Here is a 14,031-nt window from a genome sequence, read left to right as displayed (position 1 = left end):
TTATTATTATTATCATACTTCTTTACTCTGTCCTGTTATTATTATTACCATACTTCTTTACTATGTCCTGTTATTATTATTACTACCATACTTCTTTACTCTGTCCTGTTATTATTACCATACTTCTTTACTCTGTCCTGTTATTATTACCATACTTCTTTACTCTGTCCTGTTATTATTACCATACTTCTTTACTCTGTCCTGTTGTTATTATTACCATACTTCTTTACTCTGCCCTGTGTTATTATTACCATACTTCTTTACTCTGTCCTGTTATTATTACTATACTTCTTTACTCTGTCCTGTTATTATTATTACCATACTTCTTTACTCTGTCCTGTGTTTAGTATTATTACCACTTTACTCTGTCCTGTTATTATTATTACCATACTTCTTTACTCTGTCCTGTTATTATTACCATACTTCTTTACTCTGTCCTGTTATTATTATTACCATACTTCTTTACTCTGTCCTGTTATTATTATTACCATACTTCTTTACTCTGTCCTGTTATTATTATTACCATACTTCTTTACTCTGTCCTGTTATTATTACCATACTTCTTTACTCTGTGTTATTATTATTACCATACTTCTTTACTCTGTGTTATTATTATTACCATACTTCTTTACTCTGCAATGATTGTGAATCGTAAAGTCAACTTAATGGATGCCTGTTTTACAGTCCTCTTATTATGTTGACTTTTACAGTTCAGTGTTTTAAAGTAGCCCTCTCAGCCCGGGACTTTTACAACAATAGTATGGGACTGTAAAAAGGATCCTTTTTTTGTTTGTTGTAAAGTCTACAAAGGACTCTAAAAGGAGCGCCCGCCTCCACCACCCCACCCCCTTCCACTGACCCCTGCTGTGTCTCATTCCTCTTAAAGCTCCAGTGGGGTTCAGAGTTCTGCCCTTATTTTCCCTGTAAATCTCCAGGAAGCCTTACAATAACAACTGCCGAGCCAGAAACAAATAATACCTCAGAAGGGCTTGTTCTGGGCCCCCATCTCCAAAGGCTTTATTTGATAATTTGGTGAAAGTGTCTTAAAAAAAAAACGCACTTTAAACCGAATCTGGTCTTTGTATAATTATGCCCACCTCTCGTGGATTGTAGTTGACCATCTCTGTTTCTCTCCCTCTCTCCTTCTCTCTCGCTCTCTTTGTTATCAACAGGCGGTCCGTGTTACAAAGCCCAACATCCCAGAGAGCATTCGCAGGAACTATGAGCTCATGTGAGTGTGAATGTTCCCCAACCCCTGCCGTCCGTGGTGTGTATCCTCTCCACCGTCTCTTCTTGCCAAGTTCAGCAAGGAGCGGCGCTCTGCCATGTCTGTCCGTGCCAGTGTTGTAGTACTCGAGTCCTGGACTGATTTTCAGGACTCATGACTTGGACTTGAGCACTGATGACTCTGACTTGGACTTGGACTCGAGCATTGACTGCATTCGGACTCGGAAGGTGCAGAAGAGGATTTGAATTGATTACTGCGGTTTTTATTTAATTAATTTTTTTTGTAATAGGCCCTAATCATTTGGCATACGATATGAATGGCAACATTTTGTTTTTTGCTTCTACAAATACTGTAACATTATTTAATTTCGATGGTGACCGCTGTGTCATTTATGTTTACTGTAGACCTTGACTGCCAGAGTGGAGTGGACTCAACCTTGATGACTTGGACTCGGACTAGGGTAATGGGGACTCGACTCAGACTTGGGCTCTTTCTTTGGTGACTCGGACTTGGACTCGGACCCGGAACACTGGGGACTCGGGACTCGAGATTTAGTGACTCTGCTACAACACTGGTCTGTGACCGGCTGTGTGGGATTTACGACAGATATTGACTGTGTGTATTTGTCCACGTAGGGAGAGTGAGAAGACCAAGCTGCTGATCACTGCGCAGACTCAGAAGGTTGTGGAGAAGGAGGCGGAGACGGAGCGGATCAAAGCTGTGATTGGTGAGGGGGCCGGGGCATGAAAATGATCAATGAAAATGATTGATTTTTATTTATAAATCATTTTATTGATGATTATATAAAGAAAAAGCATGTCTCAGAAATGTAGCTGAAAATCAATACTCAGATTGCACTTAAAAACACAAAAAAAAGCCTTCCAGTGTGGTAGATTGTAAATTGACAAAAAGGTCATCTTCTTCATCAGAACACTCTGTGTGAGTATACTGTCATTTTTGCAGAGATTCCTAGGATGTACCCTTTTTGCCACAACTTTTTATACTCATCAGTTTTTTCTCAGCATTTTGAAATACATTGTTGAAGCTTTTCTTTTTGTTTACACAGAACAACAAGATACTTTAGGGATGCACTGATATCACTTTTTCACTGCTGATACCAATTCTGAGTCTTGACTGTCAGTATTTGGCCGCTACCAAGTACTGATCCATAATTTTTACTGAATATTATAGATTTAGACCATTAGCTTGGGGTCCTTTGGCCCAAAATTATTGAGATATAATCAAATGTTCCCCATTAAGACGGATCTAACATATCTTTATATAAAAAAAGAAAATGCAATAAATCATTACTTTCAATTCTGGTATGTTACATGTCTCTTGTTATTGGATGTTCTCCGATATGGTATCTAGTATCGGTGTTCCTCCAAACAGTTGTGATTGGAGGATCAAGAAAAGAGGGTTGGGTTCAAGATGGGTCCATTGTATGAAAGAGCATATTCATAGTACACTACTCTCATAACACGTGTCTTGCCATACAATATGGTGCAATGCCACAGCTCATTGGCCACTTCCGTTTAGTTTATTTGACAATAAATAAGTTAATTGGACAATTTCATCATAGCTTAAAAATCATCAAGGATAGCACAATAAAGTCTCTTCCATTGTGATCTTTGATGAGTTGACAAACAAGATGGCATAAGGCCAAATGGCTAGGCGGCATCCAACAATGGTGGATTAGCTAGCATGACAGTTGTCATTTAAGCAATATCACTCGAGAGGGAGTGCTGATAACAGCACTGAATATCAGCACGGCCGTCTACGACTGGATCATAGTATTGTTATTGTTGAATCATGTTATTCAGTATAACCGCACGACCTCGAGTGTGATATTTCTTTTATGCGTTCTACGTATAAACAATCGCATTTATTTGTTAACAGTAATAAGCGACAACCGATTATGATTTGTTTGTTTATTTCATAATTTATTTAGCTCTTGAACTTGGACCGTTGCCAGGCACACCGTTAATGTAGCCGAATGAACGGCTATTAATAGAACACCTATGAGTGAGAGTGATACATATTAGGGCTGTCCCCGACTAAGGATTTGGATGGTCGACTATGATTGGCAAAAATGTGCCGTTAGTCGACTATTGGTCGACAAAAAAAAAAGTATAATATTAAAAAATATATATCATTCCATTTGGGCTGTGGGGGGTGCTTAATGTCTGAAGGAGTCGACTGAAGGCTTCTTGTCCTCTGCAAAAGCATGCAATTGGTCCACTGATTGATACATCTTGATATTTGTCTAGCCTAGTGTGTTCATTAGATGGGTGAAATCCTCTTTCAGTGCCTCTGTGCCTGTTTTCGTAGGCAGTTAGCCTCTGGTATGCGTGCCATTAGCGTTAGGCACGCTTCTAGGCCTCTTTTCTTTTGGAAAGAATGATAAAGAAAATAATAATAATTCTAAATATATATATATTTTTTTAATATATATTCGACTAAGAGGTTGGCCAATCGACTACGGCTCCTTTCGACCGATTAGTCGACTAATAGGGGTCAGCCCTAATACATATACATAGTTAAAAGTCCTAGTGCTGTTATACTGAATATCAGCACTCGTGAAATACTCTTGTCCAATAAAATCACTTGGTTTTTTAATGATAATCACCTGTTATTTGATTACAATCACCTGTTGTTTGCCACCCAAGATATCTGTTATGGAATACTATAAATGGATATAAGATGGAAGGTGGTGTTATTTCTCTTTGTTGTATAGAGGCTGAGAAGGTGGCCCAGGTGGCTGAGATCAAGTTTGAACAGAAAATCATGGAGAAGGAAACCGAAAAGAAAATCTCTCTAATTGAAGGTGAGTAGCTGGTAAATGTTTAAAGCGGCATTTTGCTTCAGATGAGATGTTAAACTGAGGCCCTGACTGAATTCGGTCATTAACACATTGAGTGCCACGCCCCTTCCGGGAAGTGACCACTTCCGTGCCGTCCATTAAACCCATGTAAACGTAGTTGTACTTTGTAGACCTAAATCTATATTTTATAGTATAGCTATGGGTCTAATAACACCGTCGAGTCTCATTGAGCTGCTTCTGGTCAACATGCAGAAAACTGATTATTTTTTCATCCGTACATTTCCGTTTTATACCGTTTTGAATATGAACATAGTCCGGCCGCTTCTGAGCAATTCCAGGGAAAAGACACAAACAACGTTTTTGTGTAATTCAATAAGCATGTTGTAATTTTTCGCCTGATTATCGGATCTTCCTGAAATCAACGCTAGATCATCACTATTATCCTTTGTCGTGCACGCATGCAATGTGATTTAGACCGGCGCGCCCCCCCCCACCCCCCTCCTGCAACCCAACGGAAAACAACCAAACAGCTATAACACAGATAGCTTCAATCGCAGTAGAAATAAATATCAGATCAACGCAAGCTTCATATATTATGGTGTCCTTACCTGGTCTCTGAAGTAATGAAAAAAAAAGAATCCAATAATCTCATCGCCATTCCAGTTATCCACAGCGATCATGCCTCCGACGTTGAAGGACATTGCTCTTCAACGGGCGGGCGGGGTCAGTAGTCCAAAGCATCCCTATAAGCGCATGTTTTGCCGGAGTGTTTAGGACCCGCCCCAGCTCGGTAGAGAAAAGAAACCAACCCGTTTCTAACGGGGTGCATTACTGGCCGAAGGTGTTAGAGGGTGGTATAATACCGTCTGCCAGCTCAGACACACTCAGAACAGTATGCACAAGGTGCCCCGCTGAATTATGAATGGCAATAGATAATAAAAGAAATACCGTGGCAGAAACGTAGATCTACGTGAACGGCAGTCAATGTGTTAAAGAACCATGAGTAGGGGGTTCCCCAACATCCCTGGCCAAAATGAGGTCTCTGACATCAAGGCCACCTAATCATCCCTCCCCCTTAATTGGTTAATATCAATCCCTGTCTACTGAGCTTTTCAGCCATTGTGTAGTAGTGTGATGTGTGCCGGGTGTCAGTGACTGGCAGGCATTGCACCTGCGTAGCCCAAGGTTGGCTGCGGTGAAGGAGGCAATTTCCACCCTACATTGTAAAGCACTGAGTGTCTAGAAAAGTGCTATATAAATGCAACAATCATTCATTCATTCGTCCAAAAGATGGAAGGCAAGTGTTGAAAGCACTGTAATGTGGCATGTGGTTATTTTGTAAAGATTAAATTTTTTTACATTGAATTTACAGAAAACATACTATATCGTGATATGTTATCATCAGGATATGAAATTACCCATATTATGATGTTTTGTCCCTATCCTGCTTTGGTCATTGGATCTTCATTAGGATCTAATTAACTGAATTGTCAACATAAGGAGATGACACTTATACGTGTTTGGCGTATATAAACAATACAATATCCTATTCAATATCAGGGACCCGTATGTTGCCGGTAGAAGGCATACTGCGAAGCCGAGGGTGCAGTACCGGCCAGATCCTCCCAGGTGGCGGTATCGAGCACCCTTTGAAACATTGTATTGCCTGTGGGTCGATCTAATGGGTCCGGGCCTTTTTTTTCTTCTTTTGCTCAAGCTCAGCGTTTATAACGGTCGGATTGAGAAGAATAAAATACTCCCGATGCATGATGTGTGTGTGGATTATGTTGGCGACATGATGGACATCAATACTTGGAATGGCGACCAGATAATTGGAATATTCTTTTTGGGGTACATCCTAGTCAAGGTAAGATCTACTGTATATGATATCAATCTTGCGTTGATCCAAGCATGTCTTCAATGCGATCTGATCGTGTGTGTAATGTTAGTCCACAACGTATGCCGTTGGTGGCGATCAAAGCATCAAAAGTAACATGATCATCATGCATTCATGATGAAACATAATACCTATGATATAGATTTGATTTGAGAATAATAGCGGGTCCAGGCAAGAAACGTCCGGTTTTATTGTAATACACGCATGAGGCTATTGCTCAGCATTTCGGGAATTACCCCAGACCAATCTAAAACCATACTCGTATTCACCACGGTAACGGGAATGTATGGATGAGAAAATGTTTTCTTTTTCACATATTGAACGATAGATACTCGATGTCAAATGGGCCATAGTATTGTATCCATAGCTATAATATATAATATAGGTATAGCTCTACAAACAAGGTGACTCAGTCCTATCTTTTAAAGCGTGGCAATGCTACCACAGAGCCATGGCTAATCCCCGGCAGTCAATGGGGTTAAACAAAGGTTCCAAATATATATATATATAAAGAAAAGCTTCTTTATAATGCCATGTATCCGTTAAACCTGACCTTGCACTTCCTGTGCTTTTCTATTATCCTCCACCAATTGTTGGGAATCAGTGGAATGCTCACTACATCAGTCCCTCCATCACTGCTCCTCCCGACTCTCTTCTATAGTGGATTTCTTTATTTCGACCAACACAGTCCCGCCTTTTCTGCTCTAAAAGTCTCTCTCGCTGGTGACTTTGTGGTTTATAGACGGCGCTTACCTGGCCAGAGAGAAGGCCAGAGCAGACGCAGACTACTACAGTGCACATAAACTGGCCTCTGCCAATAAGGTGAGTGGGGGAAAAGCTCCGATGTCCCCCCCCCCCCCCCCCATATGTCGACCTGAACCGGGGCGTCTGCACCGGAATCCGTCCTCGACCTGCCCCTGACTCCACACCTTCCACTTTCTCCACCTCCTAGATGAAGCTGACGCCAGAGTACCTGCAGCTGATTAAGTACCAGGCCATCGCCGCCAACAGCAAGATCTACTTTGGGAGCGAGATCCCCCATATGTTTGTGGACTCCACCGCGCCGTCCTCCCTCCAGACCGCCGCCGCTATGGATGTCCTGGGTGAGCAGATCCTGGACTTTGATTAAAGGAGAAGGGAGCGCACACCCACAGGACCACGCAGGGTCGAAGGGGCTAGCGGGCCGGAAGCCAGAGAGCTCGACCCCTGTGGCCAGAAACACCACTCGCACAGACCCCCCCCCCCCCCGACGCAGGAAGGCTCCTCTACCTGTGCTGCTAGCCAGACCTTGGACTGTTAGGCAAAACCAAGGGACGATGAATGTTAAGTGTGGTAGCTGTTGTTGGCTGTTAAATGTAATTTTTGCCACGCTCGTTTTATTGTGAGTGTTGTTGTTGTTTTTTTTTCTTTTCTTTTCTTGCACAATGGACTTTGGAATATTTAGTAGTAGAGAACATTGACTGACTTTATGCAAGTGACATCCTGCGAAATGTTTTGCTCTATATTGGATGTAGCACTTTTGTTTCCTTCTGCCGACCTCCGGTGTGTCGCACAACTATAAGCATTATTGGACGTTTTGATAGTTTTGCGCAACTAGACTTTAATTGCAAGTATCTGGCTTGTATTATACAGATTCACCGTTTCACCTGACTGTGTCGGGCCCATATTGGCCTTTTTATGAAAAGTGGTTATGGTCCTGACAACATTACCATCTTTCATGGGCTCCAGCAGGTACATTTTAAAGGGGACATAACCTGTGTTCTGCCTAGTCTGTATGGATTTTGTTTTGCCTGCTCCGTATGGATTTGGTTTGGATTGGTCTGAAATGTTATTTAGGCACTGGCTGAAAATACTGTAGTATAGTTTGGCCAGGGTTTGACATGTTCAGATGAACAGGCCTCAAGCTGTTCACAAGTATTGCTCGTTGTGAGGTCCCAAGGGGGACACGCACACGAGCAACACGTTTGCTTTAATGAATCAATTAGCTGTGTTTTCTGGTGCCAGGAACACTGCCTAATGTTCTGCCCAGTTTGTAAAAGTGTTTTGCTCATGGGTGTGGGGCAGCCAGATGGGCAATGGCATTAATTTAACACGTGTTGGGTGCTACACCCACCAAAACAGATGAGGGAAGAAAGATGTGTTGGAAAATACACTTAAAATTAGATTTGAACTAGTTTTGTTGGGGGGGGGGGGGGGGGGGGGGGGGGACTTTCCCTTGAAATAAAATATCACAAGAAATCCGTAGATGGCAACCAGGTCATGCTAGCTTGTGTGTAGAAATTATCTATTTATTTACTAACTGTCCAATAACTTTTTTTTTTATATATATAAAATAAAATGAATCTAAGGAAAATGTATTATTAATTTAAAGACCGTAATGTATCCTAACATTATTTGCCATAAAATAAATTACAAAAATAATCAGCACTTGGCAGCTGCAACATTATCAGACCCATATCAGTCTACCACCACCTTTTACACCAGCCTCCCTATTGAACAGCTAACATTTCAAACATGCATTTTGACAATAGAACAGATGCAGCTAATAGTTCTTAGACCTTTGTGATGAGGAAATTGTGTTTTTGTGTCCTCCTACTTCAGAGGAAGCTGTAGAAGCGAGTCGTTATTTATTGTGAGCCGTGGACATATTGTTCTGTTGGGATGGGTGCGGTGGATGGACGCATTGTTCTAAGTTGGGGCAACAACGTGGCAGTTCTGTACCTTCAGTAGGTGCAGTGGGGCTTCAGATTATTCATTTCTTAATGAGCCTTTCAGGAGTGTATTTTGCTTTCACTCTCCAGTTGCTATTAGTTAAAGGAACACGCCAACTTACACTGGCACACCTACTTCCAGTGAATGACGCTAAGCTAGGCTAACGGTGCGGCTGTTCCCTAAGCCTCATGCATGCACAGAGAAGAAAAGGTTATGTATCTGCTTGTCTAACTCCAGGGTAGATGGCAAATAAGAAAATGTCCCAAAAAGTTGGCGTGTTCCTTTTTTAAGTTCTCACCTGAAAGGGTTAAGAAACCCACTTCCAACTACCTGAATTGTGTTGCACTGAACTGTTCCTCAAGTTGCATAATCTGCACTGAAAAATTGCCCTATTATGTTTATTAAGTACATAAAACATTGTAGGAAGAGCACACTTCATATCTCATACCTCCGTGGTAACTGTTGAGTGATACATTGAGTTTGTGTCAGCAATGTCTGTTAAACTCCGTTATTCATCGTGAGCGAGGTCTAGAGTTTGTACACAAGACGAGCATGTTGTCTTATGTTAATGATCTGGGACCAGACAGCTCGCAGACGAGAGGCACTTCCTCGTTCAGGGGCTCTATTCGCTGGATGCCTGGCTGGGGGGGTCTGTTTGGGATGATTTAGGTAACTTTTAATGAATCATATTCATGTTTATGTAACATGTGTTCTCATGAAAAGCATGTCAAGACAATGGACCAAATTTGTTATCTGTTTTTCCAAAGAACCGCTCCATGTGCTGTAAATTCTATGATTCAGTGTCTCAATTTCTACTGTACCCTTTTTATTTAGTTCAAATGAAACTGTGATTGTCCTCCCCTAAAATGAAATAAATATGATTACAGGATAAAGGGTACTAATATAATTAACTGGACCATTTTATTGGGTTGTGATGACGGTTACAGTGTTTTCATTATAGTCTCTGTGAGAGACTGTTTGGTCAGTTTTACTTCAAGGCAATGCTGATTTATGTTGCACATAATCTCACACGCATTCCAAAAACTCAAAATAGTTTTGCACACATTAATTTAGTATGACAATTATTGGGAGTGAATTCATTTAAATCACCAGTGATGTCAGCAGGGACATGAGTGTTGAGCTGTAATTAACACAAGGATTTGTCCCTGATGACATCACTGGTGGTCATATCCAAACTCATTTACTGTCAATAACTGTCAAAACTAAATGGGGTTGTGTGCAAAACTGTTGAGCATTTTTGGATGTGTGTGGGATTATGTGCAAAATAAATTAGCATTGATATTTCTTTGGTGTAGTGCCCCTTTAAAATTTCTATTGGGTCTCTGGCACATATTGCTGCACTATGTGCGTGGAGCTGTTCTCGCATTTTAAAACTGTCAATTCTGTCAAATGTTCAATATTAACCTACAAAAGAGGACTTCCCCCTTGTAAACATTATTTAGAGTTGCCCAGGTTTACTTGAACTACTATGACTTGAAAGGAACTTTTTTTGCACTCATGCACAATCAAAATATTGTCATTTGACAATAAAGTGGGTTTTTCTTCTTATGTGAAATCATTGTCAAGTCTATCACTGTGTATGGGGTATGTCACCATTTATAATTGACAATCGGATATTATAATTTATTTAAATTAAGATCCATGCTCCTTAGCCTATAATTATTATGGGACACATCACCAAAAAACGATGTTGATTATTTTTGCACATAATCTTACACATTCAAAAACTAAACTGTTATTGAGAGTAAATTAGTTTGAATATGGCCACCAGTGAGGTCACCAGGGCAGGGACATTGCATCCTTGTGTTGTGTTAATTGCAGCACCATGAAATTATGTAGATATAGGTGCTACATGTACCTTCTCATTTGATTGAGCTGCTATGCTTGTGCTGATTACCACAACATAATAATTTTACCCAGGGACGGTGCACATTAATCAACATCTTCAGTTTCCACATCAATGTAAATGTGCCAGAATTAGCTAATGACTCTCAGCTAGTTTTCATCTGTAGTCCCTGCCTAACACGCATGTCTTTATGGTGTGGGAGGAAACGAGAGTACCTGGAGGAATGATGATGTCACTGGTGGCCATATCCAAACTAATTTACTCTCAATAACTGTCAAACTAAATTAATGTGTGCAAACCTGTTTTTGGATGTGTGTCTGTGAGATTATGCTAAATGAATCGGCATTCTTTTTTGGTGACGTGCTGGAGGTACCAAAACATGTTGAGTAGTAATTATTATGCAAAGTCTAACTGGAGCACTCTTAAGATTTATAGATAGCCTAACCTTTTGTTAGCAATCTGGGTTGGGGTAAGCCTCAAAGTATGATGATATAGTGCCACCATGTGATGCTGACAGAAAGCCTACCTTGTGAGAAGACCTCTAAACTTCCAGCAGGCAGCGTGGTTCACGGTAAGCTACAACCCCTCACAGTTCACTATGACGTGATATATATACGAAGAAGCCATGACTGCCTATAACAAAGCAATGCGGTTGGCAAGAAATGATTTTTATTTTTTTTAAATTGGTCATTGGTTTCTGCATTATTTGTTATTACATTCACAATACATCAATTCTTCTTGAAAACAATCATGTCCTTTTATCCTTTCACATCCTTCTCGTTTGTGAAATGTGAGAATGTCCATCAATTCTCCACTTGTTTGTGGAATGTGAAAATGTCCATCAATTCCTTTCCTATGACCCAAGGTTTTTTGTTTTTATATTTGAAAAAAAAATGAAAAATAAATAAAATAAAGTCAACATGCTAACGAGTGAACTTGGGGAGATTTCGTCACATGTATCACAAAGATTACATCACAACTTAGGTTGTTGTGCAATAAGTAACGCTCACATAATGTTCTTTTAACAGTTCAACTAAAATCTGACCATGTAAGCTGTAGTCCTATTTTCAGAAATTTCGCCTAAAGGTACATGCCTAAGTAAATGGAAGATAGCTTCACTTCTACAAGGTCAATTTGCATGTTCTTGGTATCTAGGAACATCTAGGCACCTGGGGGTATGTAATGTATTCCCAGTGTCAGAAATATTGTGTCTGTTACTAGGCTTGAGTAAATTGTAATGAAAAAAAGGAGAATATAAATGATATTTTTTTGCATCTGTGCCGGTGAATAACACTATGTTACAATTGTGAGCAATCCGAGCTTGCTCACTGAGCTCATTCAGCACCTTATTGAGATCAAGTGTAGTAAAAATCTAAGCAAATTAATAAAGGGAAGATGATTAAACAGAAGGATTTGTAGATACAGTAATAAATGATAATCAATTTGAATTATTAATTCATATTTGACCTTGAACTTGACCTTATTATGGCCAAATCATACATCTATGGATAGGGAAAATGCTCCTCTTTCCAATGGCAGGGTTAAATCTGGATTTAGTCATTTCCTCACGGTTTTACGATAAAAGATATATAATTAGCATTTTTCCGATAAATTCTTATTTTCGGTAAATCTTACAAAACATCGGTAAAAATGAAAATATACACTTTGACTGCTGTTTTGATAGGGTTATGGTCTTTACTCTTGGCAATTAATTTTTTTTAATAAAAACATCCAAGGGCCCCCATTTTTCGAAGGATGTTTCCTAGGTATAAGGTGTCGAATTCAAAGTGGATGTCAGTCTAAAAAAATGGCTTCTAAGTTCCTGTGAATCTCTTGCCAATATGGCACCAGGGCCTAACATTCCCAGAATATATGTAAATGATTAGCTTCATTTAGTCCACAGGATGCCTAAATTCTTAAATTCTTATCCCAACCCATGTTTGCTTACGCGTTCGCGTTTTGCGCTCTGATTGGCCACTGACGTTTCTGGTCGCGCCTATCGTGTGACGGCAAGTTCTTTCGCCGGTTAAGCTTAGGCACTCTTTCGAAGTTGGTTAAGGTTAGAGTTTGTCTTAGAGCAGGGCGATATCGTGTGACGGCAAGTTCTTTCGCCGGTTAAGCTTAGGCACTCTTTCGAAGTTGGTTAAGGTTAGAGTGTGGATCGTAGGCATTAGGTAGTTTGCTGCTGGTCGAGGCGGAAATGGTCGCGTCACGTGATTGGGCGCACATGACCAGAAACGTCAGTGGCCAATCAGATCGCAAACATGGGTTGGGATAAGAATAGACGCCCACAGGATCTCCAGCATCCCACCCCGGTCCCCTGATGTCTTCTCTGCAATGGAGTGATAAAAAAACCTTACTAGTTTCTTCCATCCAAATTCCCTCCAATTATTGGAGCATGTTGTTTCCCATTGTTGTGTACATAATCGATCCCAGACATCCCCTGAGATTGACAAATTGTGCGTGCGTGCGCCCATCCCAACTCAACTCTGGTCTTTGGAAAGACCAGAGGAGTTTGATAGTATTTACTGAGTTTGAATCTTTCTAATTAAGATTTCTAATTAAGATATCGATGTGCTGCAAAAAGGTTTAGTGTTAGCGGGAGGCTACTCTCTTTGACCAACAGTGACAGTGTAAAGTTAAGGGGTAACAGTGAGTGTAAATTTAAGGGGTGGCACTAAAACGAGAAACGTTTGTTCCTCTTGAACGAGGTACACCTCCGTGGAGGGTGCAAACCATGGGGGAGCTAGGGGAGCCATGGGGGAGCCCTGAAAACATGATTTGTGAATTTTTGGGGGGTCTCTAAAATACTGACAATAAATGCTATTTTTGCCATGCATTTCTCATTTTTCTGTAATTTTCTGTATCGTCATCATCGTGTATAATGCGTAAAATTAGGCTATTTTGATGTATGCTTCATGATTTGTGCACTAATTCACCGTTGGTTCAATAGATGGTGACATGCATGCTATTCTTGCAATTACCATTCGGAGCGTGGCGGCGCTGCAGCCTGCAGGCACAAATCAAACTTCACCCGCCGTTTTAAAAGAAGGTATTAAGGATAATGTCGAAAGTTAAACGAAAAATCAAAGAAGTAAGCCTAACCAATTTTGGTTTTACAAAGAAGGCGAAGCAGCCAATCGACTCGACTGAGCAGGAGCCGGTAGGAGGAGCATCTACTTCTTCAATCGCAGACCATTTTAAATTGACTGCTGGCGACGCTAACAACCTGCTGCGGGGACTACTTCTGTGACATGCCGATTTTGAGAATTGGGCAGATCTTCACCATCAAGTGGGTGGTGAGTAATTTTAATACTGTAAAAGCAGTCTGCAATAACTACCCTGCTTTAGCGCGCCACTTTAAAACAGCAAGTGAGGACGCATCTCGCAGGCAGCTGATCCCAGGCCTTTGTGGTCGCTTCTGTGTTAAGGTAAGACCTTCTTTTCCTAATTACAGTAACTGTATTATTATCATTATTGCTCATTTATAAAATGTCTATGGT

The 14,031-nt window shown here is 40.6% G+C and overlaps 1 protein-coding gene across 2 annotated transcripts in view; it reads left to right on the top strand.

Moving 5' to 3' along the window:
* The window catches only part of erlin2 (ER lipid raft associated 2), a 35,767-nt gene extending 25,537 nt beyond the window's left edge, over positions 1–10,230 (top strand). For both annotated transcript variants that reach the window (XM_084338952.1, XM_084338951.1), the window contains exons 8-12: positions 1,173–1,231; positions 1,864–1,955; positions 3,966–4,055; positions 6,692–6,771; positions 6,902–10,230. In XM_084338952.1, the coding sequence (XP_084195078.1) occupies positions 1,173–1,231; positions 1,864–1,955; positions 3,966–4,055; positions 6,692–6,771; positions 6,902–7,078 (498 nt within the window). In that variant the 3' untranslated portion in view covers positions 7,079–10,230. The remainder of the gene's footprint in view (positions 1–1,172; positions 1,232–1,863; positions 1,956–3,965; positions 4,056–6,691; positions 6,772–6,901) is intronic.
* The last annotated feature ends 3,801 nt before the right edge of the window (positions 10,231–14,031 follow it).

The sequence above is a fragment of the Notolepis coatsorum genome, assembly GCF_963971535.1.
Source record: "Notolepis coatsorum genome assembly, contig: SCAFFOLD_193, whole genome shotgun sequence".
In the NCBI taxonomy this organism is placed as follows: domain Eukaryota; kingdom Metazoa; phylum Chordata; class Actinopteri; order Aulopiformes; family Paralepididae; genus Notolepis; species Notolepis coatsorum.
The sequence above is the reverse complement of the archived record's forward strand: the minus strand, read 5'-3'. Positions and strand labels throughout refer to the sequence as shown.